The sequence below is a fragment of the Aspergillus tubingensis genome (genome assembly GCF_013340325.1).
Source record: "Aspergillus tubingensis WU-2223L DNA, scaffold_7, whole genome shotgun sequence".
Classification (NCBI taxonomy): domain Eukaryota; kingdom Fungi; phylum Ascomycota; class Eurotiomycetes; order Eurotiales; family Aspergillaceae; genus Aspergillus; species Aspergillus tubingensis.
Genome location: NW_023336281.1, coordinates 1,517,969 through 1,540,379, shown reverse-complemented (window position 1 = coordinate 1,540,379; position 22,411 = coordinate 1,517,969). Strand labels below are relative to the sequence as shown.

At 49.9% G+C, this 22,411-nt stretch overlaps 10 protein-coding genes across 10 annotated transcripts; 5 read left to right on the top strand and 5 right to left on the bottom strand.

Moving 5' to 3' along the window:
• Positions 1-740: 740 nt before the first annotated feature.
• AtWU_05468 (Rab family GTPase) lies at positions 741-1,690 on the top strand (the record flags this gene model as incomplete). The annotated part of the gene is made up of 5 exons (XM_035500578.1): positions 741-761; positions 831-843; positions 953-1,342; positions 1,410-1,490; positions 1,560-1,690. 5 exons carry the CDS (start codon positions 741-743, stop codon positions 1,688-1,690), a joined length of 636 nt encoding a protein of 211 aa, XP_035356471.1.
• Positions 1,691-3,539: 1,849 nt separating this feature from the next.
• AtWU_05467 (F-box protein) lies at positions 3,540-4,619 on the bottom strand (the record flags this gene model as incomplete). The annotated part of the gene is made up of 1 exon (XM_035500577.1): positions 3,540-4,619. The coding sequence occupies one exon, from the start codon at positions 4,617-4,619 to the stop codon at positions 3,540-3,542; it is 1,080 nt and encodes a 359-aa protein (XP_035356470.1).
• Positions 4,620-5,474: 855 nt separating this feature from the next.
• On the bottom strand, positions 5,475-6,625 carry AtWU_05466 (ribosome biogenesis protein BRX1; the record flags this gene model as incomplete). Its single annotated transcript, XM_035500576.1, has 2 exons — positions 5,475-6,318; positions 6,393-6,625. 2 exons carry the CDS (start codon positions 6,623-6,625, stop codon positions 5,475-5,477), a joined length of 1,077 nt encoding a protein of 358 aa, XP_035356469.1.
• A 403-nt stretch (positions 6,626-7,028) lies between these two features.
• Positions 7,029-8,299, bottom strand: AtWU_05465 (ketohexokinase; the record flags this gene model as incomplete). Its single annotated transcript, XM_035500575.1, has 6 exons — positions 7,029-7,200; positions 7,302-7,412; positions 7,466-7,527; positions 7,587-7,745; positions 7,799-8,192; positions 8,253-8,299. 6 exons carry the CDS (start codon positions 8,297-8,299, stop codon positions 7,029-7,031), a joined length of 945 nt encoding a protein of 314 aa, XP_035356468.1.
• Positions 8,300-9,756: 1,457 nt separating this feature from the next.
• Positions 9,757-10,760, top strand: AtWU_05464 (uncharacterized protein; the record flags this gene model as incomplete). Its single annotated transcript, XM_035500574.1, has 3 exons — positions 9,757-9,811; positions 9,880-10,061; positions 10,113-10,760. 3 exons carry the CDS (start codon positions 9,757-9,759, stop codon positions 10,758-10,760), a joined length of 885 nt encoding a protein of 294 aa, XP_035356467.1.
• A 574-nt stretch (positions 10,761-11,334) lies between these two features.
• On the top strand, positions 11,335-11,956 carry AtWU_05463 (uncharacterized protein; the record flags this gene model as incomplete). Its single annotated transcript, XM_035500573.1, has 2 exons — positions 11,335-11,451; positions 11,510-11,956. The coding sequence occupies 2 exons, from the start codon at positions 11,335-11,337 to the stop codon at positions 11,954-11,956; spliced, it is 564 nt and encodes a 187-aa protein (XP_035356466.1).
• Positions 11,957-12,729: 773 nt separating this feature from the next.
• On the top strand, positions 12,730-13,582 carry AtWU_05462 (uncharacterized protein; the record flags this gene model as incomplete). Its single annotated transcript, XM_035500572.1, has 3 exons — positions 12,730-12,828; positions 12,893-12,945; positions 13,123-13,582. The coding sequence occupies 3 exons, from the start codon at positions 12,730-12,732 to the stop codon at positions 13,580-13,582; spliced, it is 612 nt and encodes a 203-aa protein (XP_035356465.1).
• Positions 13,583-14,176: 594 nt separating this feature from the next.
• Positions 14,177-16,601, bottom strand: abp2 (putative ARS binding protein Abp2; the record flags this gene model as incomplete). The annotated part of the gene is made up of 2 exons (XM_035500571.1): positions 14,177-15,871; positions 15,930-16,601. 2 exons carry the CDS (start codon positions 16,599-16,601, stop codon positions 14,177-14,179), a joined length of 2,367 nt encoding a protein of 788 aa, XP_035356464.1.
• Positions 16,602-17,768: 1,167 nt separating this feature from the next.
• On the top strand, positions 17,769-19,889 carry AtWU_05460 (uncharacterized protein; the record flags this gene model as incomplete). The annotated part of the gene is made up of 1 exon (XM_035500570.1): positions 17,769-19,889. One exon carries the CDS (start codon positions 17,769-17,771, stop codon positions 19,887-19,889), a length of 2,121 nt encoding a protein of 706 aa, XP_035356463.1.
• A 398-nt stretch (positions 19,890-20,287) lies between these two features.
• Positions 20,288-20,705, bottom strand: AtWU_05459 (CVNH domain-containing protein; the record flags this gene model as incomplete). The annotated part of the gene is made up of 2 exons (XM_035500569.1): positions 20,288-20,490; positions 20,573-20,705. 2 exons carry the CDS (start codon positions 20,703-20,705, stop codon positions 20,288-20,290), a joined length of 336 nt encoding a protein of 111 aa, XP_035356462.1.
• Between the last annotated feature and the right edge of the window lie 1,706 nt (positions 20,706-22,411).

Here is a 22,411-nt window from a genome sequence, read left to right as displayed (position 1 = left end):
ACCTAACATAGCATAGTGGGCCTTGTGAGCTGGACTTGAAACCAATGAATAGGTAGTTGTTTAAAGCCAGCCAGCTGCTCATGTAAGCGCGATTCAAAATGTAGATTAGATTCGCACTGGTAAGTGCGCACGGCAAACATACAGCGGAAGAACTGCAAGACCGATCATGGGATGGAGAACAACCAGGTCACACAAACACACACTTACGGACACATACAGTGCACCTAAAGGAGCTGTCCGTGTGGATTGCGATCTCCCCCAACAGGATACTTACAATAATTGATCAATAGATCAGGGACTGAAGTCCTCGCGCCGCCCACCTGCATATGCGCACGTGATCCGGCGCTAGGCCCGAAGGGGCGACAGTGCACTCGGCACTGCGAACGACGGACGGGAATCCGTAGGGAGAAAGTCAGTCTGGATAACCTCCTAATCTCCCTGCCCCGGTGCCTGCCTCCCCCTACACTCATCGGTAAGTTCCTCCGTTCCCGCCTCCCGTCGGTTACTTTTAAACATTCTTTCTCCTCGCTCCCCCCGAGTACCTCTGTCCCTTGGATGTGGTCCTGAAAGCTGACAACGTTGCGCCCCTCCTCCCAGAAAGTCAGACACACTCTATTGCCCGGATTTCCTTTCAAAGAGCCTCCAACCCTCCCCTCCAAGCTCGACCACGTCGTATCCCTTCCCAGTCCTTTAGATCTTACGTGTAACAAAGCTAAGCGAGCTCTCGCAAACCACCCCTCATGGCTAACGACGAGTACGATGTGAGTATCCTCTTTCTCCCATTCGCACCCCTTGCCAAGCAACGGTATAACTAACGGGTTACTTGGTAGTTTCTCTTCAAAGGTAAAGTTGCCACTTCCCGTCTCCGCAGTCGCCGCTCGATCCCGTTGCCTCTATTATCGGCCGCAAATTCGCGATACACAGCTAACCAACGACGGTTTGCTCTGAACAGTTGTCCTGATTGGAGACTCTGGTGTTGGAAAGTCCAACCTTTTGAGTCGTTTCACCCGTAACGAGTTCAACCTGGACTCCAAGTCCACCATCGGTGTCGAGTTCGCTACCCGCTCGATCCAGGTCGATTCCAAGACGATCAAGGCTCAGATTTGGGATACTGCTGGTCAGGAACGTTACCGTGCCATCACCTCCGCTTACTATCGGGGTGCTGTCGGTGCTCTTCTCGTCTATGATATCAGTAAGCACCAGACCTACGACAATGTCAACCGGTGGTTGAAGGAACTCCGCGATCATGCCGACTCCAACATCGTCATCATGCTGGTTGGTAACAAGAGCGATTTGAGGCACCTGCGGGCTGTGCCCACGGAAGAGGCCAAGCAATTTGCAAGTATGTTGGAATCTTCGCCGATGGCGACCCATGGGTTGAATTTGCTAGTGTGCTAATATACTACTAGGCGAGAACAACCTCTCTTTTATCGAGACATCTGCCCTTGACGCTAGCAACGTCGAGCTTGCTTTCCAGAACATCCTGACAGGTTAGACTTGCCCCCGTAAATCCGTTTGCCAGACGAACTTCGTCATGCTGACATTCTTGTTACTTTCAGAAATCTACCGCATCGTCTCCAGCAAGGCTCTGGATGGCGGTGATGCTGGCCAGACCGTTCTGGGCGACCGCCGCGACATGGTGCGGATCGACGAGTCGGAGGACCCGAAGACCAAGCAAGGATGCTGTTAAGGAGCCACGAGATCGGGGAATGTGTGACACGTCAACCGCAACGACTTTTTATTTTTGTGATGTGATAATTGAACGGTCTTGAACTCTCTTTTTGTCTGTTACTTAGCCTCCTGGAGATGATACACAAGAGGGACGTTGTTAGGAATGGCACCTGGGGTCATGGACATTGTACGGCGGTGTTTGTTGGACATCACATTCTCCCGACACCTTGTTCGCTTTGCCTTTTATATCTTCTGTTTCCCTTTTATCACTTTCCTCCTTTTCTTTTTGTTTCCCTTTCTTGTTGATTTCCTCCATCCCCTTTCCTCTTTTTTCTTCCCTATATTCTAACCTGATGAGAAATTGACCTGAATAACGTCTTATGGCTTTTTGCCCCCCATGATGTCTGCCTGATGACGGAAACCCAAAACCCTATTTGGTTTAACGAATGTTGTTGTATCTCCCCACTTTCCCCTCGGCGTCTTATCCGTGGCTCTACAGGATTGTCTGTTCGGTATGCACAGTGTGTTTTGCTAAGATTACTCGCCTATAAATTCAATGAAAGAAGAAAAGAGAAAAAAAATAAATAAATAAAATAAAATAATAAAAAGTAACCCGTAAGAAAAGCAAAGCAAGCAATCGTCCCTTCTGGCCGCCTCGGATGGGGCCCGACGCCCGTTGGTTTGCCCGTTACTAGCCATTAATAATTCGCCAACCCCATGCGGGCATCCTCCCCCGGCCCACTTTTGACCCGGGAGCTCCACAGCTACTTTTCTCTTTCCTCTCTCTCTCTCTCTCTCTCATCGCTACACACGGTACTCACTCGACCATCAGAAGTCATAATGTAGAAGAATATCAGAATAGTAAAAGAAATATTTACACAGATACTACATAATTTCACAGCCACCTTTCCAGCCCCCACTCATCCTTACTAAACACTAACCAACCACACCCGGCAATTCCTTATGTAAGACCGCCTCGGTTTCAAGGTGCTTCCTTTCCTTCCCCTTCACAGCGGTCTCCACTCACTCCTACCCACTGTTAGCCGCCGCGGCTGAATTTATTCCCCGTCTGGTTTAGACTGGGTTGATCAGGGGGGAGGAGGAGGAGAAGGGGAGAATTGACTAGGGGGGTTTGTTTTTTCTGACCTGACTGCTTTGCTTGTTTTTTGGTGAGTTGGGGGCTGGTTAGCTGCGTATTAGTGACTTGCGTGCTGGATTGTATTCAGGGTTGAGAGATATGCTGTGTGGTCTTGTGATTAGTGAGACGTCTATAGTAAGGATAGGTAATAATAGTAGTGACTAGTTATTGATTAGCGGAATAGAGTTCCGTTTGACAGGTAGCTATCTACTAGATAGATAGTCTTCTAGTTACGGTTGCTTTTAAGCTCTGGGTCTTGACACGTGGGTTTATGGATAATCAATTGGTTTGTGGGTAGGTAGATATAGAGATTGAGCTGATTAGGGGGGCTGCAGGTATGGTATCTCATTAGAGTTGCGACTATGTCTGTTTTGCTGTACGTAGCTACTACTGTAGAATCAGATGTCAGGAACGGGATGATGGATCAGAATGGACACTTGCGTCTAGATGGCAGTGAGTCAGTTGTTTGCTTGGCGTGCATGGTGTACTCTCTACTGTCGAAGTGAGATCAGATGTCCGGGTATGTCAGACACTGGGCTTTGTGAATGTTACGAATCAGTGCAGAGTAAATAGAGTCTGGGTTGCTTGGTAGAAGTCACACAAGGGATAACGTTAACATCGCACAGCTGATAATTTTCACTCTTCGGCTATTGTAAAAGTAACATGTCCCTTACAGTAATCAATATGCTACGCAATATGACAGCAAACAAACAGACACAGTTGCATCACATCAATCCCACACCACGCCTACCTCCCGGTCTGCAATAGCAGCTCGAAACTCATCAATATCATCTCCCCGCTCTTTCATTACCCACTCCAGCGTATCGCCAAACGTTTCGCCATTGTCGCGGAACCAGTCCCCAAAGGAGCGTACATAAGTCTCCACCTGTTCCTTAAGAAGTGCATGCTCCCGTAGCCAGATCACCTGGCCTGGATCGAGTTTCAGCATGTCTTGCACGACATAATAATGTGGGATCTCGTCACCCCAACCTTCAGAACCGGGGTCATGGAAGTAATCGTTCCGAAACCGGGACTTATATTTAGCGGGCGATTCAGTGAAGTTGCTAGGGTGCGCGGTGTGGAAATACTGCTCGGCTGAATTGGGGTCCTTCTCGAACAGACCAGGTGCACCAGCGGGACTACTGCTCGAAGGGTAATTTAGATGGATATTGAACGTCAATTGATAGTTACTTTCCGGGTAACGTTTTCGGAACTTTCGTTGGATGGTCCCGTTGCTGGGACAGATGTGGTTCTGTACGATATCACCAATGATCAACCGCACGTCCTCAATCTCAGCCAGCTCGGCTGTGGACCAGTTGTGCAAGAGTTGGGCACGCTCGGAAACTATGTGTGGAAGGGTACGGCTGAACCGACTATAAGACTCCGTATGAAAGGCTCGGTGGTACAGCCAGAGACGATAGATTGCACGGCGGAGACGGAACCGCTCATCATCATCCAGCGAGCGACGATTCTCAAAATCGGTCTTCCATTTCTTAACTGGGTATATGATTTCCCACTTCTGGGCCACGTGCCCGATCTGGACTATTTGTTTAAGGAGGGAGTTGGTTATAGGGGCGGTACGAAATAGGTGGGCGCGTTGGCTGGTATTCTGTGTGACGATTTGGATGATATCATCCAATGGACCGAACTCAGACTCGGCAACATCAACGAGGATTTGTAGCTTATTGGACCGGTGGAAAACGGTATGAAGTCGCCGGCAAGTCATTGCAAGGTTCATAACATCGGTGACAGAATCGCATGAGCGAAATATATGGAGCAATAGCTCCGTGGCCAATTGATGGAAGGGCATGGTTCAATGATTTGAAGGGTCTAGAGGCGTCAGTAAATACGGAGTACACCAGTAGGTCTTATAGACCGGCCACGCGTACCTAGTACAGTTAACTTGGGTCAAATGGTATGAAGAGAGTTATATTGTTCAATTGCGAGTCTTAGGCAGAGGTAGCCTCGGCGCTGTAGTGAGTCAACGCCGTCGCGATCACGATCTAACTCTAGGTCGCGACCCCGCCCTTGGGGGTGATCAAAACACAGTGGAAGCAAGACAGAGTGGAGGCCATTGTGGAAGAAGGTGCATGAGCACCCAGCAACCACCCAGCGCTGTATTGCGAAAGGGATGCCATGATGACAAGCGAAAGGGTGCAGTTGCGCTGAGGAAATCCGGGGCAGGCAAAGGGAGACCCGCCGCTAAGTCACTTGACATGATCCCCTTCATCATTCCGCTTTCCAGCCAGACCGACGCTCCTCCGCAGATGCACCATTGCTCCATTGGTTCACCAGCTACTCCGTACTCTAAGTCAAATTGCGACATATGGCTTGAGAACATACAGCACATTAGTTCAATGCCTCCCTTGCTGCAAGTCATACCCTTTCTTGGAAAGCTGAAAGACTGTCCCCGTTTACCCAATCACCGAGGCCCATAGCAACGATGTCAATCCACCCAGTAAGTCTAGGGGTTGTTTATTCTATGATTAGATCCATGGGATCAGGATAATAGTGAACCGTAGCATCAAAACTTTTATTATTATTTCACACCAGACGCCAGCAGGACCATGCATTCACCCCTCGCATCAATACATATACATCCCTTGAGGATATCAAGTCTAATAGGGCGTAAAACAACAGAAAGAACCAACAAAACGGGAATCCATCACTTGAACAGTTGCCTCGTGTCGAGCGCATCCGGCTTCCTCTCGCCTTCTCCCAGTCCCAGGGTCGACCGCTTCGCGAACCGGTCGGTCTGCACATCTCTGCGCTTGGCGTAGCGAGCAGCCTTGCTCATGCGGACCTCACGACGGACCTGGTTCGGGCTCACGTACTCCTTGTTCTCATAGATGACAGGACCGCCAAAGCTACCCTCCAAGATGACAATAGGCGTAAGAACAAAGCGGGGGCCGATCTCGACCAGAGAAACCTCCGGCTGGCCGTCCTTGCTCTTGGGAGCAGGCTTGGCATCTGCACCATCCTCAGACTTCTTTCCAGCCTCAGACTCGCGGATCTCGTAGACACGGATCCAGATCTTGCCATCCACACCAAAGACACCAATGATGCGGTCAATGAACGGCTTCATGCCCTTAACACCACGCTTAGGGACACAGAAGACACCGCGCAGCATCTCTCTGATCAGACCCCGGTATTCATTGCCGGGTTGGCTCATGAGCGGACCCTGTTCGTCGAAAGAGCGATCGAAAACAACAAGACCACGGCCACCCTTGAGGCAGTTACCGCTGAATCCAGCATTCAATTCGGCCATTGTGTGCAAGTTGGCAACGTGGAACTTGATCGTCGGTCCGTTGGGAGGGCGAGCAAGCCAAAGGTACAAGTCCTGACCCTGCTTACGAGCCTCGAGGAAGAAAATCACGTTGCAGGAGTGAAGGTCGGCGAGAGAGTTGAGGAGCAGGTTATATCCAGCGGTCTTCTTCTTGGTATCGAGTTTGCTTTCCTTGTGAGTGTGAGGGAGCAGAGACGCAAGGTCGGCGAGCAGGTGTCGATGGCTGCAGCAAACAGAAAATATCAGCATCACATTCGCGCTTTCAAATATACCATCTGAGGGACACATCAAGCATACCGGTATGTCACACCTCGGGAGGTCAGCATCAGTACACGAGTCTTGGGCATGAATCCCTGAGCGAGCTGCTTCTTGGCCGATTCGGTCGTAGTTTCTTCATCGCTTTCGCTGTCGGTGGTGTCGTCGGCATTGTCGAGAAGTTCCTCCATCTCGACATCCTCCTCATCAAACTCCTCCTCCTTGGCGAGCTGGCGAGCTGCCTTCTTCGAAATAGTCTTGTAAACGGATGCCATGGTGTATGGGTTGTAGGGATTTGGAGACTCCGAATCTGTTGATCGCCCGCAAATTTAGAAAAAGCTGCGGGCAGAATAATTTTTGGCCGCGACCGCCTTCCGCATATGTGTTTTGCTATTCACGTGATAACCGCCTTTTCCTACATTTGAATCTAGATCCTTATCACGTGTGATCATAACAATCATGTCAATTGTTTATCACCTCAACTATATAATATGCCCAATATGCTTATAAGTTGCTAATTTTGCAGCTTCAATGGTTGCTTTTAGTTCATCACGAAACATAACAGCTGCACTCGTAGTAATTTTTGCTCTCCAACTCTCGAGTCCACCATAACATATTTTTACTGCTGGAATTATTACTGCCCTGCAAGATTACTCTCTGCAATAATACACAACGACTCTAAGGGAAAGACTCCAAAGCTCTTGCAAGACCTGAAAAACCCTCCTGGGAGACCTTCATACCCGCAAGTCGATTGGCAAAGCCTAATTTCTCTGACAGGCTCCATTCACTTCCTCGACAGATTAGTGCGTATAGCATACCGGCTATAAAAGTGTCACCTGCGCCAATCGGGCTGGTTCAATGTTAGAAACTATCGTTAATATCCAACAATTGCCGCAAAGGATACAAACAAAAACCCTGACCAAGAGAGCGATGAAAACATAGCCGACTTACTCGATGACTTGAAAGTTTGCTGCAGAATATGCAGGACTATGAACTAAAGTCTGCGTTTTGGGCTCAAAAGCGACAGCACCGTCTTGACCCCAAGTGCAGCACAGCAACGACCTGGTAGTATTAGTACCCTTAGTCTCAACGTGTAATTTCAGCAAGAACCATACGCTTTTCGTGTCAGTGTCGATTCTTTGCGAACACATTCTTCAGCAGTATGATATCCGTTTCCCTGCGAGTCGGTGGTTAAAAGGATGCATGATGTGGACTTCCTGATCAAGGAGCCCTTACTTGAGCCCAGCTCTTCGAGTAGAACACTACGTCAGCTTCCTCTGCTAGGTTCTGCAATCCCTCGCGCCCAGGCTTCTCAACCTCGACGCTGATAGTCGCGGATGGGTATCGCTGACGGAGAAATCGGATACATGATAAAGTCACGTCAGGTATCCGACCCTGTTAACGAAGTTGTTAGCTCCAGAGAATGCATCATAAATGTAATGACAAACCTCGAAATGGAGCCAGGTTGGGTTGGTGAGATTGCCTGCAATCTGGGTAAACTCATCCACCGTCATCTCAGGCAGTTCATTGTAGTTGACAATGGTACGACTGCCAGACGATTCACTCTTGATAATGTAACTTGAGGCAGGCTCATTGAAGGCCTCTCGAAAGATACAATGAGACAGGTTAACGTGGGGCTTGAATGCTGACTGAATCTCTTGGGCAGCAGTAGACGCTTTCGCAGGTAGGACAGCAATCAGGTTCAGGGAGACATCAACAGTTGATGTGGTGTCCGTTGTCAACTGCTTCAAGACTTCCAGAGAGTTTGGACAGTTACCTCCCCTCCGATGGGAGATGCTGGAAGCTCGTAGCTTATCATCTTCTCCAGGATAGTGGGGTGTTCTGATACGAAGAATTAGCTACTGAGATGATGGGAACTAGCAGTAGAGGGCGCCAACCAACGTTAGGATTGTATCCACATAGCATGCACCTATTGCGACCAAGGACATCTTGTTCACTTGGTAAGTCTTGCAAAGAGAAATGATATACCGAAGCAGAATATCTGCACCTTGTAATGCCGAGAGGGGTATTGTGGTGGTGGGATTAGTCAGGACCCACTGTCGACATCATCGCTGGCAGTTGGAGATCCACGATCAAGTAAACAGTAGGGAAACATGGTCGAACAGGCAACAGTGACACCAAATCTAGGTTTGAATCCTTTCTGTGAGTATTCACTGTGTAGGATTTGACATTTGTGGAAATAACCGTACGGTTGGCGGCTTCTCCCAAAGAGAAGTACTAGTAGTATCTATTTATCGCGGAGAGAGCCACGCGAATATGCACAGAACCACGGCATCTTCCGTAAGTCAAGTTGACATATAAAAATAGCATGAGACATCGGTACTACCTGCTAATTGTTTTGGTGTGATTGGTGTTTCATGGAAAGATAAATCATCCACTTTTGTTTACAGGCAGAGGTACGTTTCCGGAATATTAGTATTAATTATTTAACTAGTATAATTTATCATGCAGCTATCTGTGCCTACATTGCCTACTCAAACATAAAGGTTGTCTTAATATACGTGTAAAAGCATGTAAAGTCTAAAGCTGACAGGACAAGTAGTGTTTGGAAATAATGTTCCAGGTACAGCTGTCTCGAGAAACTTCCAATGGCAAAGTAGAGCCACAAATAGGACCATTGATTACTAGTGGCTTTCACGCGTTACCAGTTGCCCTTGGCTGGTGAATATTTCGGTATATATTCTGCCAACTCTCCCAATCCAGCTTCATGGAGATATCAGTAGTATGTAATAGCATCTCACCAAGAGATATGACATGATACACACTCTTAATGGGATAGCAGATCAATTGCACAGTTACATCTTCCACAACTATGATTATATCTTAGCGAGCCCATATGTTTAGTGCTAAAACACCTACTGGAAATGGGAGATCTGGACTAAGACCCTGTCTGTATTCACAGAACATGAATAGACTACCCAGAACCGACTGCCTAGAGTGCATCTAGACCCAACCTTGGCTTTGTTTTCTGGTGGGCTACACCCAGTCCCCCAATCCTGTGTCAGCAGTCCAATTCACTAGCCCGCGTGCACGGGTGAGTAGCACCAATCAAGCTCAGTATTCCGTGACGAATAACAGGAACAGGGCGCTAGGCATCTGTATGGAGCCAATGCCCAACTACACATACCCTGTCTATGTCAGAAACAAAGTGGAGCCCCCACGACAAGCATGAATACAGTACTTCGATTCACTCACAAAGGAGATACCGAAACTTATTCCGGTACTGGAATGTAGGTCTATAAGTATCAGGTCCAAAACCATGTTCATCGGTCTCTCATCATTCACTTCCAACATCTTTCTCCCACAGTGAACACTTCATATTCCATTGTGCGTGCACAGGAGGTCACCAGATTACTCACGTACATACGTTGGAGTAGCTGAGGCGATGGAAAGCCGGAGCCCAACTCCTACCAAAGCTACTGTCAAGCCCAGTGCGTCTGGTACGTCCCTTCCTCACCTATCCCCCTATGAGTTGTCCTCCCTGACATGAGTGCTTCTGGCATAGCAGGTACTCTGAAGCCTGACCGAACCATGAATTATCAAGCCGAGAATGATTTCGCATCTCCAACGAATCCATCATCTGCTACGTCCACCGCTTCCAACTACAGACGCACCAAGTCTATGATGTCGGTCGATGAGCCGGCTGTAAAGTTCTTGTACACCATTATGAAACAGTTAGACTTGAGAACGGTTCGTGAGTGAAGCTCTGGAAGACAGTAATAGTAGCTGACAACTGAGTAGATCGACTGGGCCTTGGTTGCCTCGCAGCTGAATATCTCCAATGGGCATGCTGCAAGAATGCGGTACTCGCGGCTCAAAGGCCAGCTGGAAAATCAAGGGCCCAACCAGAAAGCGGCGCGTCCTAAGAGAGTCGAGAACAGAAGGTCAGCCAGAGCTAGCTCCAGTAGGGCAGGGGCCACAACGGTGCCGGCGACTTCTTACCCTGACTTTGAACCTTTCGTCCCCATTAAGGAGGAATTCAAGGAGGAGGTCAAGGACGAAAATCACGGTGAGACAATGCCTCGTATGGCAGATATACCTCTCGCTCCTCCTCCTCATGCCATGCATCCGGGACCGTTCTTCCCCCATATGGCATATCCTTGGGGATTCTACTACCCGCACAGATACAGTATGGATGAATACAATATGTACACACCGATGGGGGGATTTGCAGGTAGTTATTACCAGCAGCAGCATCATGAGCAGCAGTACTTGCCATCGTCTATGGCTTCAGTTGGCTGGGAGGCGTATAAGTCTGATCCAGAAGACGAGGAGAAGAAGCTGGACGAGATCAAAGAAGAACCGGTCGACAAGGGCAAAAGTGTAGACAGAGAGGCCAAGGAGGAATTATCAGACAGAAAGTCGGATTTTACTGTCATTGAGGACTAATGGACATCAGTCACAATTCTTGTTTCTGCAATTGAGAGAGGTATTGGCAGGTAGAGCTCGGTCCTTGTGGGATCTGGAAGCGGGTTTTCTGGGGATTTGTTGCTGGCTTCGACAAACGACCGCAAGGACCGATGTCCCTTTGCTGAAACTATCCTGATAGCAGAAATATGATATTGCTTTTGCTTATGAAGTCATTCTTTAGTTGGGCGGTAGTTTTGACATTGATGGTGCGTAGCATCTTATAACCCGCTTCACTTTTCCCTCATACCACCACCAACAGATATTACCAGCTACACTGGGAGAGTGGACCGGGAGTAGACTTCGCCGATTAACCTGAAATAGTAGCAAACTGCTCTGTGAGGCATCTCACATTTTGGCGTGCTTATACGGTGGGGCTTTGTGGCTTGACCTCTCACTTGTCTCTGTTATTCACCACCCGAACAGTCCCTCTTCATCTTCTTTCCATCTTGGTGATTAGCCTGTTGACTTTTACTCACTCCTCATATCTGAATCATCTAACCTACAGCCTCTCTACGTTATATCATCTAGACAACCAAATACTCTAACTTTCGCCATGGATAAGGCCACGAAATCCAAGGCCGCGAAGTCCATCAACGCCGGTCTAGATATCCCTTATGCAGACGCGCAGTTCTTCCTCGCCTGTCTGCAGTGCATGGGGGACGACAAACAGGTAATAGAATCTCTCATCGCAGATATAGGCTCTACTAACACCAACTTGCTTTCTTCAGATCGATCTTACCAAGGTTGGAGACATGATGGGTTACAGCAATGTTGCTTCAGTCGGCAACCGTTTCCGTGCCATTCGCAAGCGCTACAATTTGAACAATATTGAGGCCAAGTCCGGCTCTGGCGTACTCAAGAGTGCAGGTGCCAATGGCGATAAGGATAAAGGCGCTGCAGGTGCTACCGAGGCCGGTGATGGCGTCGCAGAGCAGTCCGACTCCGACGTGCCTACTCCCGTCAAGCCCAAGGGCAGAAAAGTCGCCGCGCGTAAGGGAGCGAAGGCTACTACTTCGAAGCCCATTCCTGCCACTGGCACGCTTAAGTCGGAGACCAAGGGCCACAAGCGCGGGGCTAAGTCGGCTGTTGTTGTGAAGAAGGAAGAGGAAGACGATGCAGACAGTCTCATCGAAGACAATACCCCGGATGATGGCATGGAGTGTCCTACGGCGTGAACTTCTACGCGCGATTTTGCTGAACGCTTCTATGGATTTCAGACAACTGAGTCCATATAGTATGTTCATCTCACTGTCTTCATTTGGTCTACATTGTCGTGGAAGGTCCATTTAGCGCGAAGAACTTTTAAGGAAGACTATCTGGAAGGACTGGAGATTGACGCAGTTTGTATTTCCCTACCACATTGCAGGGCTTGCATTGTTACTGGTGTTGGGAAGTTTACTCTACAACCCTTAATTCCTTTACAGATTCTGAACAGCTGGGTTGATTGGGAGGGTTCTGTAGCCTTAGAGCACTAATACCTGCTAAATAAGAAAATTAGCCTACTGACTGCCGACTTCGTCATAGCCGTTGCTCAGAAGTGCCAGAACGTAGTATCGTATCACTGTTCTCTAGAGACCCTTCACTTCTCCACCTTCCAGTCTGAGACGCCCGGACGGATGTCGACTATCTGATTCACTCACAAGAAACCTAAGCGAAGCCAGCAGTGACTCCGCTAACAACATTCCCTCAGCCCTCCGCTCGTCTCAGTGTTCCTGCCCTCCCACCTTCTTCCTCTTCTTCTCTTCTTTCTGCCTACTTCTTTCCATTCTCCTACTCTATCTCTCCTACTCTCATCCCTATATCCACCGTTCACACTTTCCCAAGCGATCATCTTCCCTAACACTCGACCGAGTCCAAGATCACACGAAACGAGAGGATTCTCACTCACATCTACCCACCCCTCGCCCGTCTTTCAACTTGACTCGAGCAGAAATAAACTCAGCTCAAGATGTCTACCACAACTACCCCGTCCAAGCCCAACCGCATCACCCCGGAAGAGCAGCTTCAATTCCTCCTCAGCTGCATCCGCCACTCTAACAGCGGCAAGGTACGTACCCTTCACTCCATATCATCCCCCCAGAGCAAAACAGACTAATATAACAATCAAAAAGATTGACTTCACCGTTGTCGCACAAGAATGCAATATCATCACCAAGGCCGCTGCGTACGTTAATCATCCTGTCCCTTCAGTTTCCCAACTCACTCACAAAATCACACACACATACCATACATATATTCCCTCCAAACATATTTCATACTCGCCTGGTCCTCCCTACTTCACAAACAAACCATATTACATATACGTAATACCCCACTAACCATCTCCACAACATACAAACAGAGCCAAGCGCTACGAACGCCTCCTGAAATCACACGGCATCAACACCTCAGGCGGCTCACTCCCCTCTGCCAACAACACGCCCGCTAAGAAACGGACTGGGGCTAGTACCAGCACTACCACCGCTACAGAGAGCACGACTCCATCCACACCTACCAAGGGCAGAAAGCGCAAGGCCGATGGCATCAGCGATGCATCGAAGAAGGCCAAGGGGTTGAAGAAGATGGCTGTCGCTAGGGCTGAGAGTTTGATGCAGAAGAAGCAGCATGCTGGTGTTGGGATCAAGAAGGAGGAAGACGATGATGAGACTGAGGAGGATGAGGAGGTGAGGGCGGCTTTGTGGGAGGAGGGACTCTCTGATCGGGTTCATGGTGATGGTGAGGAGTTGGCTGTGAAGGAAAAGGCTGTGGATGATGAGGAGGAGGGGGTTGACGGCGATGCTGTTGAGGTGGTAGAGGCTTGAGGGCTTTGCTTTCAATTGCTCTGAATTACTTGATTGATTGGTCGGTTGAGTGGATGATGCAATTCAACTTTAGGGGAGGATGAGTCACTGGTTTGTCAATGATGGGGGCAGAAGGAGGTTGGATGCGCTGTGACTTTTGCTTGCAGGCTTGCTTGTTATTAGGTTGGGCGATAAAGGATGGATATCAAATCATGCGATACTCCGACAGGATACTATGATGGACTTCAGGACTTGCACAGGGTTTTAGTTACTGCAAATATGAACTAAACATTGATGGTATCAAGATACTCTATACTACCTAACAGGCTGTGAAGCAGATCGGACAAGTTCGCTCAAGGGGTATCTGTAAAGAAGACCGAACCGAAACCAACAAACAGCAGGAAAGCGCCATTTGGCTCCAGCCAACAGACAAACAGACACACAACCAAGAGCATAGAAGAAAATAAAGTTTTATAAGTGTGTTCAGGTGGACCTCGACAATTTACATAGGAATATACTGTATAGGGTATCACAACAAGTCGAGGGAGGGGGCTTGGGAGGGGATTAGGAGAGGGCGAAAGGGGTGATTCTCCGTGAACGACCAGTGTTCAGAGCTTAGATGTCTGCCATCACAGACTCAAGGATTTTGCGCTTATATTGCGACAACATTCGCTCCTTTCGCTGCACCTGCGCTCGGAGCTTGAGGTATCGTTGTTTCCACGTTGCGTCGGGGGTGGAATTCTCCGCATCCACTTCGAATTCCGCATCTGTCATGCTGTCGGCTTCTGCGATGCTGGCTTCAAGTTCCTCGGTTACCCGGGGCGTAAAGTCCAGCTTGTGACTGTCCGGAGTCGGGGTGCTGATGCTCAGGTCTCCGTACGTAACCTTCGTTGAGAACCGGAGTCCGTGCTTATACTCATGAGAGATGGTGTACATATAGTTGGGGCTCCCGTCGGTGCTTGGTGTGCCTGAGGTTACAGCAGGCCCTGACTCGATATTTACAGTCATCAAACTGTCCGTCACCCCTGGATAGCCAAATTGCTGTCCAAGCCCAAGATGCAAGGCGGACATGAGCGCCGCCAAGCCGGCTGGTAGCTTGGCATATGTAGTGGTCAAGCTGGACACTACAGACATTGCTAAAGCCCGGGCTTCGTCAGTGCTAATAGGAGCAGACCGACCGGTGGTCTTCCCGCGAAGAAGTTCGCTTGACAGTGCACGTACAACATCATCGGAAGATATATCCGCATGTGGTACGCTATTGCGGTTCGCGTAGGCAGATGGGTTGGTGACGCCCACATTGCTCATAAAGTCGTTTAGAGGGGCCAGGGTACCGTTACGCTGCGGTCCTTGTCCCTCCAATTTCGTTGACCCAGGAGCATTGTTGATACCGTTGACCATTAGGGTAGGAGGGGTTGCCAGACGGACAGGTGTGCCGGGATGAGGCGGTACCTGAAGCTGTAATTTATCTGGCTTGGGACCGAAATGGAACGGCGTAGGGGACTGCTGGAAAGGGGAGTGATTGAATCGACCGGCAGGGTCCTGATCGAGGAGCATGGCAGGGGAGTTCCGAAGCCCTGGACCCGGTAAATGGGATGGATCAGTGCGATTCGGATTAACTGGGAACGAGGAGAATGGTCCAGAGACAGTCCCTCGATTTGGTGGCCGACCTCTGGTCTTTCCATTGCTACCGGTGTTACTAGGCCAGGCAGATGACACTGCGGGGCCATGGCGTCGTTTAGGCCGCGCCTTTTCCCCGGAAGAAGACATTGTGACTGCTGAGCGCGGCTCTGCAGGTTGAATGAAGACTTCAGACTCATGCTGGCTCCTGGGTGCTATAGCAGAATGCGGATAACTCCCTGGGGACGAATCTCGTTCGATAGGTCGCCACCGCAGGTCCTGGTTCGACTGCGACGAAGGCTCAGAAGTCCCTTCCGGTGGGAATGGGGGTGCGCTGCCCATCCACGGATCATGCGATCCCATCTCGTCAGGGAAGGCGCTAAATGGCAGCGCACCTGGTGGATATGATGCTGGAGGACCTGGGAATGGCCCTGGCTGCAGCACGCCCATTATTGGATCGAGATGGGGCCTTTTCGCCATGGCTAGTCTTTCGTTTTCTTCCTCGGCTCGCTTCCGGCCCCTCTTCGGCCTCCATTGCGGAACCAGAGCCCGTAGCGCAAGATCTTCTTCCAGTGGTACTCCATCACGGCTGTCGCTGATCACATTGGCAGGCGGAAGGTGGGTGTAATAGGGATGCGGATGACCAAGACAATACTCGAAAAATGCGTCAACGTGCATTGCGCGCATCCAGCGCTAGCGATTGGTTAGTCTTTTAGCCATACATTCTGTCCGGAATACATTAGCAACAAACCTTGAGCCGAACAGCATATTGCTGGACTTTCTGGGTGCTCTGCTTCTTCTCCAGGGAAGGCGGTTCTACCCCCAGCTCGATCGCCAGTTGTATCCATGTCTTTAGCTCCTTACTATCTAGCTTCCGAATAAGTTCCCATAATGCGAATATACTGAAACTCTTGCCATCACTCCGGGGTGGGCAGCGAAAGTTCTTGCGGAGCTCTGAGGTATCCACGGACAAAGGGACATTTGGATTGCAATAGAAGACAAACATGATGTAGGCGTCATCAATGGAGCTGTCAGTCAGATCGCGAGATGGCAGGGATCGTGTTTCTGTCTGGTCCATCGACTCCCGTGGCGGCCGTGGACGAATAGAATCATACATTGGAGGCGAGATCGAGGGTCCTGAGTGCGCCATTATTGCAGGTGGAGGAGGAGGTGGCGGCGCTATCGGCCGTGGGCCGGTTGGCGATGCCTGAAGACTGCGCGGGGTAGCTTTGCGCGCCAGAGGTGGAGACTTTGAGGGAGCTATGTGACTGCGAGCACTGCCTATGGGAGAAGCGCTATGTAAACCAGGCTCCAGAGCCGGAGGATACCTTGCGTACTGTTGGATGACCATGGGTGGAGGCCCTAATTCAGTCCGTTCCGGCGGCACAGATTGGTTCATCACGTTGGGAAAGGAGGATTCCATCTTGATGGTTCTTTTGTGACAGAAAGCAAGCAAACAGCAAACACTGTGATTATGTGGACAAGAAAAGGGAAAAAGAAAGGAGAGAAAAATCGCCGGATTGAAAGCGATTCTATATATTCAATAGAGAGATGTTGGTGCAATGATAAACACAGGAAGTAGTAATGATAATGATAATGATAATCAGAATAGTAAGAAGGATAGGAGGGAAGGTGGAGGAGTAAGTAGTATCATATGGATTTAGCTTTTGACTCAATGAGAGATGAGATAGGGCAGATCTTCTTTCCAGCACGCGCCGACGTCGTAAGACCCTATCAGATCGCAAACCGCACGGGTAAAATTAGGGACCAGCCTAATGACGAGTAGTGCGCATGGGAAATAATCGATGGTTTAGGGGAGTTCGGGGGGGTGTTTGTCTCGCAAGTGTCAGAACAAGCAAAGATGATACCCGCTCGGGATTGTAAGCATCAATCCACGACGACGGCGACGAAGGTTCGACCGACAGAGCATTGTCGCCAGGCGCCAAATGGAAGGGGGAGGAGAAAAAGAGGAGAAGGTGGCTGGCCGACGGCGGCGCTTTAAAAGAACGCCGGTGATAACTCGATTGGGAGGAGCTGACTTGACTTGTTTCTATTTCGGGACTTCAGGCCTATGCTGCGATGCCTGTTGTAGTCTAGCGTTGTGGCCTCAGGGCGGGGGAACTTGATGCCTGGTCCTGTCACGCCGTCACACTCGTCACATGTCTCCCCCGCTAGTCTACTTCGGCACTAGTGAATCCCCCGAACCCCCCTTATCGATAATGCCTCCCGCCTCCCGCCTGTCCGCCTTTCCGCCTTCCCCAACTGGGAAGCTGCGATGGACCTGGAACGGCGACATCATTCTTTCCTTTTCCTACTCACTACTCCGTAACTCACCTCCTCTTTCTTTCTCCTACAGCCTATCCGTCTTCACAAACTCACCTTCTCTTCCCTAGCTGCTCTTCTCATTCTCTCTTCTCCTCTTCCTTGGTGTTCATCCAGATGAAATGCGATCCTCTCCCCTGCATCCCGCCTACCGTACACCACCTGGAGCTTAGTAGCAGCCGCACTAGCAGCAACAGCTCCTGTGCCGCCTGCCACTCCCTGTGGTCTCTCACACCGCCTACTACTAAATCAATTCACTCGTCCCGCTATGGCTCCGTCATCGAGATCGTCTCGTCCCATCCGTTCCAGTCGCACCCAAGTCCAATCCTACCATGAAGAAAGCAGCTCCGAAGGTCGTGATGACGAGGATACCCAGTCAGACGAGGAACGAGCGAGGCGCTTGTCGCTCTCGCTGCGCCCCCGCAACTCAGCTCGCATGCCCAAATCCTACCGTGAGGAATCCACTGACGATGACTTTGATGCCACCAATGATGAGCCGGAGGCTGTAGTCCCTACGATTGACGCTCCTGAGCATCTTACTTACCCGTTTACTGAGACGAACAGTCGATCCGCGCCATCACGAGCCCCGCGCAACCGAACGATGAAGACTCGCTCCCAGACAAAGAACGTGGAAAAGCGCACAGGTCGGAGACGTATCGAGCTTGGCCGACCGCTCAAAAAACGTAGGAAGGTTGAGGAAGATAATACGCCGATTGTTACTTCGGGGGTCATTCCACCATGGCAAACTCTCCCATACCACATACTCTTTGATATATTCTCCTGTGCAGCGAGCCCACTAATGGATGAAAAGACCGCGAGTAGGCATAGCTCCGTCCAGTGGCTCGTGAACATTGCTTTGATGTGTCATGCGTTTCATGAACCTGCGCTGGCGGCTCTCTATCATTGTCCTCCCCTCCTGCCAGCAGCTAAGGCCCATGCTTTGTTACAGCTACTGGCTAAGCCCCAAGACTCTCTTTCCACTAACTACGTTAGCAAGGTCAAAGAACTGCATGTTGACGTTGAGAGTCTTTTATTTTACAAGAGCGGACCGACTCTGGGATATTTTGAGTTGTCAAGGCTAATTGAACGAACCCCTCAGGTCAAAACACTGCGTCTCTACCATAAAGAAGATTACTTTCTGGGCGGCTCCCCCTGGCTGAACCCAAGGTCGAGATGGACATATCCAGATTCTCTCTTTTCATCACTGGTCTCCAGTTCAATACACCTACGGTCATGGGAATGGAACAGTCGTTTCATGGAGACCAGACAGCTGCTACCCGTCATGCTAGAAAAACACTTGCAGCCCGCATTTCATAGACTCCAGGAACTTCGATTGTTGCACTTAACTTCGGAGGATGCGGATGGTGACGAGTTGGGCTCCGACGAAAATGAAGTGGTTCTCGCCACAGCACTACGAGAACTCCCGGACCTGCACCGCTTGGACTTTGTACAATGTTCCATTGTGAACGAATACCTCTTCCCCAACTTGCCGATGGGACTCACTTCACTCACCATTAACAATTGCGACAACGTCACTGCCATGAATCTTGGCTCATTTCTCTTCTCTCATGGCCATCATCTTCAAATCTTAGATCTGAGACATAACCGCCATCTAAGCCTAGCCTTCGCTGTGAATCTTGCAGAGTCCTGCAAGAATCTCGAGAAATTCAGAATGGATATATCCATGTATGATGCGTCGAGCTATCACGACGTCGAACCCCATTTTCAAACCCTGCTTGACCTGTCAACCGGTGTTCCAACCTGGCCATCCACGCTGCAAGACATTGAATTGATTCAGTTACGCAAATGGGACGATACGACAGCTGAGGTCTTCTTTGGGACGCTCATCGATGCGGCGTCTGAACTGCGAAGTTTGCGACGACTTGTGATCAGTGCAATCCTCAAGATCGGCTGGCGAGATCGTGCGTCCTTTCGAGAAAAATGGATAGGAAAGCTAGAGAAGACGTTTTTGCGACGAAGTCAACCCCCGGACCCGAACCTCCGATCTATCCCTCGCGCCGCTCCGCAATCAGATGTAACCCATAGTCGTAACCCACAAGCCGAGGAGCCTCATACGCACTCTGACACCCAACATAGCGGGTTTTCGACGCCATCTAAACGCAAGAGCGCGCGTCTTGCTCTGAGGAAATTTTCTGAGACTGGCGATGATGAAACCGAAAACGCAGAGAAGCAGCAATCCCGGGAGGCCAGCGACAAACCACTGACTGCGAGACAAGGCATGTGTGATGTAGTGATGGTCCGTATTGACAATCAGCGTCCGTCCGAGACACAATACAATGAGGGGGATTTCCTCGACGACGAGCTCAGTGGCGATGAAGACTGGAATGGGAATGATCTGGACGTCAATGATGGGAGACACGCGTGGTAAACTTATCTTCCAGACCTGTTGGCGATTACGTTTGCTTTATCTAGTTTGTTTCTCCTAATTTTACATGATACACACTGGGTAATTTGGTCAAGGAGTTCGGGATCGATAAAGGCTTGATTTCCGGGGATGGGGAGTTTCTTCTATAGGGTGGGCAATGGGACTACGAGTGGGCTGTTTTGCAATTTTTACCAAAGTTACATCTACTTTGTATCTTATGCGGGCAATCTTAACAATATTAGACGAAAGTTCAACTGAAGCAAGCGGTAGAAACAAGAACTCTATCATGGGATAGAAGCATGCTGCTTGTTCAGAGGTAATGGTATTTCATATAGTTCCACATAAAATTATCAAGACATGATACCTGTCTGCCATGATACACTCAATGATACAATCCGCCCTTACAACAGGGACTCCTCCTGGTACTTCAGCTCACCGTTGTCGTTGGTGATGTGCTCGGCCAGGTTGACATCGGCATCAAACTGCTCGCCCTCGGAGTTGGAGAGCTTGGCTCTCAGAACGGGAACATTGTCCTCGCCCTCGATGGAGAAGCTGATCTCTTCGGCGCTGCCAGCGAAGTCGTTGCCGCCCCACAGGAAGCGACCTGTTGGGTGTAGATGGTTAGCTTATCCATTACTAAAACAGGAGATGGCTACACTCTGGTAACTTGGTAACGTATCACATACCCTCGTCGTTTCCGATGCACGAGTTAAGGTCGAACTCAGAATCCACCATCTCTCCCTCTTCGTTGGCGACCTTGGCGACCAGGATGTGGTCGTCCTTGAGGCTGATGTCCTCGGCGGTACGGTAGAAGCTCATTGTGATGGAGTTTTAAAAGAGGTTATGAGGGAATGGATGGAGGATGAATGTGTAATGAGATTGATTGCTTTGTTGTTGTGGAAATTATCGTTGATGGAGGAGAAGAAGATTGGACTTGGGATGGAGGGGGGTTTTTATACCTCGTCGAGCATCAGTGGAGTCGGCTCATCGCAGTCACCAAGAGATGCTGTGCATGGATATCATACACTTGGCCTCTGGTTATTTGCCAGTGGCTTGAGTATTCAATTGATTGATTGTCGACAACCTGGTAAGTAGGTAGGCTATTTTCGTGGGGGCTTCCTGGGATAGGGGAATGCTATGCAACAACCCCAGTATGGAGTGAAGCACCATGAACGGTGATTTGACGGTTCAACGTTGCTAGCCCCAGAAAGGCGCCAAAATCTCCACTATTGTGGCTTGTTGCTCCATAGAATCGACAATTATTGTTTCATGCTGGTCTCTGGGGCCAGTATTCCCCCCACTCCGCGTGCTCAACGAGGCTTCTTGGCAGACAGGTCAGCGGTGGACCCTGAAAGGGTCCTTCCCCTTCATCTCAGCCACAGACAGGGCTCCATCTCCATTGCCAGTCGTCCGATTCCCTATTGTCCTAGGCAGCAGTCTTGGTATGGCGCTTGGTGCATGTCACGCCCCCCGCTGTGCGTTGAAAATGGAATGGCGACATGCTTGTCATCGATGAGCATTTGCGGCTGGTGCTGGATCCGGCTGGTCGCAGATGCGTCGTCCATGGGCTTCTGTTGGGCTGACGGTCACTGGGCGCAACGACGCCCCACGGGATAATCCCTTGGCAAGTGAATCAGAGCCGACAGAATGACATAAGGCTGATTGACAACACTGGATTTCTGGACTGAGCGATTCCGGGCGGAGTGGCTGTGTTTCAAACTTCTTGTCTTGCTGGCCAAGACGTTGGAAATGCCCCTGACAGGGCTGAGTGCCTCAGGCAAACAAAGAAACTTTGGAGAGTTTGGGAGACCGTTGGCTGGCAGCGCTTTGCATTCCGCGGATCCAAAACCTGTGGTGTGGCTTATCCCAGGAAAACCCCGCTATGGAGACTGTTTGACCTGGCGAATCCTCCTCTTGGCACGCTGTTGATGGGGCGAAATGCCTCCCAGCGGATGAACACATTACCCCTCTTGCAGTTGCGTGGTCTTATTGTTTGTCTGGCCTTTCCTTGCATCAGAATGCCCGCTTCGCTTGGTGCCCAGCATCGGATGCGATCTCGATCTGTAACAGATACTATGAATATCGCATGCAAGCGATCAGGCCCCAAACCAGATGTTTTGGTCTCTGTTGGCTTACGTTTGTCCCGCGGGCAGCTTAACTAACTACTAGTTAGCTTATAACTCAGCCGCATATCTGGCTGCGAGCTGACGCATCTGGACAGAGTGAGACATTAATGATGATTGTGGTCGAAGTGTCCTCTTTCTCTTCGGCTTTGACTTCTAACCCAAGGTACCTCAATCGTATTCGGGTTCTGTCTTCCCCGGTCGCTCCTTCCCAGCACAGCAGATTCATCAATGGGAAGCCTTGGAACCGCAGACCATGAAGGATTAGTTACTTGATAAGGATTCCCCTGCAAGACCTGCTACCAAGGTCCTTACCTTCTCATTCGTGATGACTATTGTCCTCATAACAACAAAACATTTGCTCCCCACTATCATTCCCGAGCTCTTTCTGGAAGCAAGTGA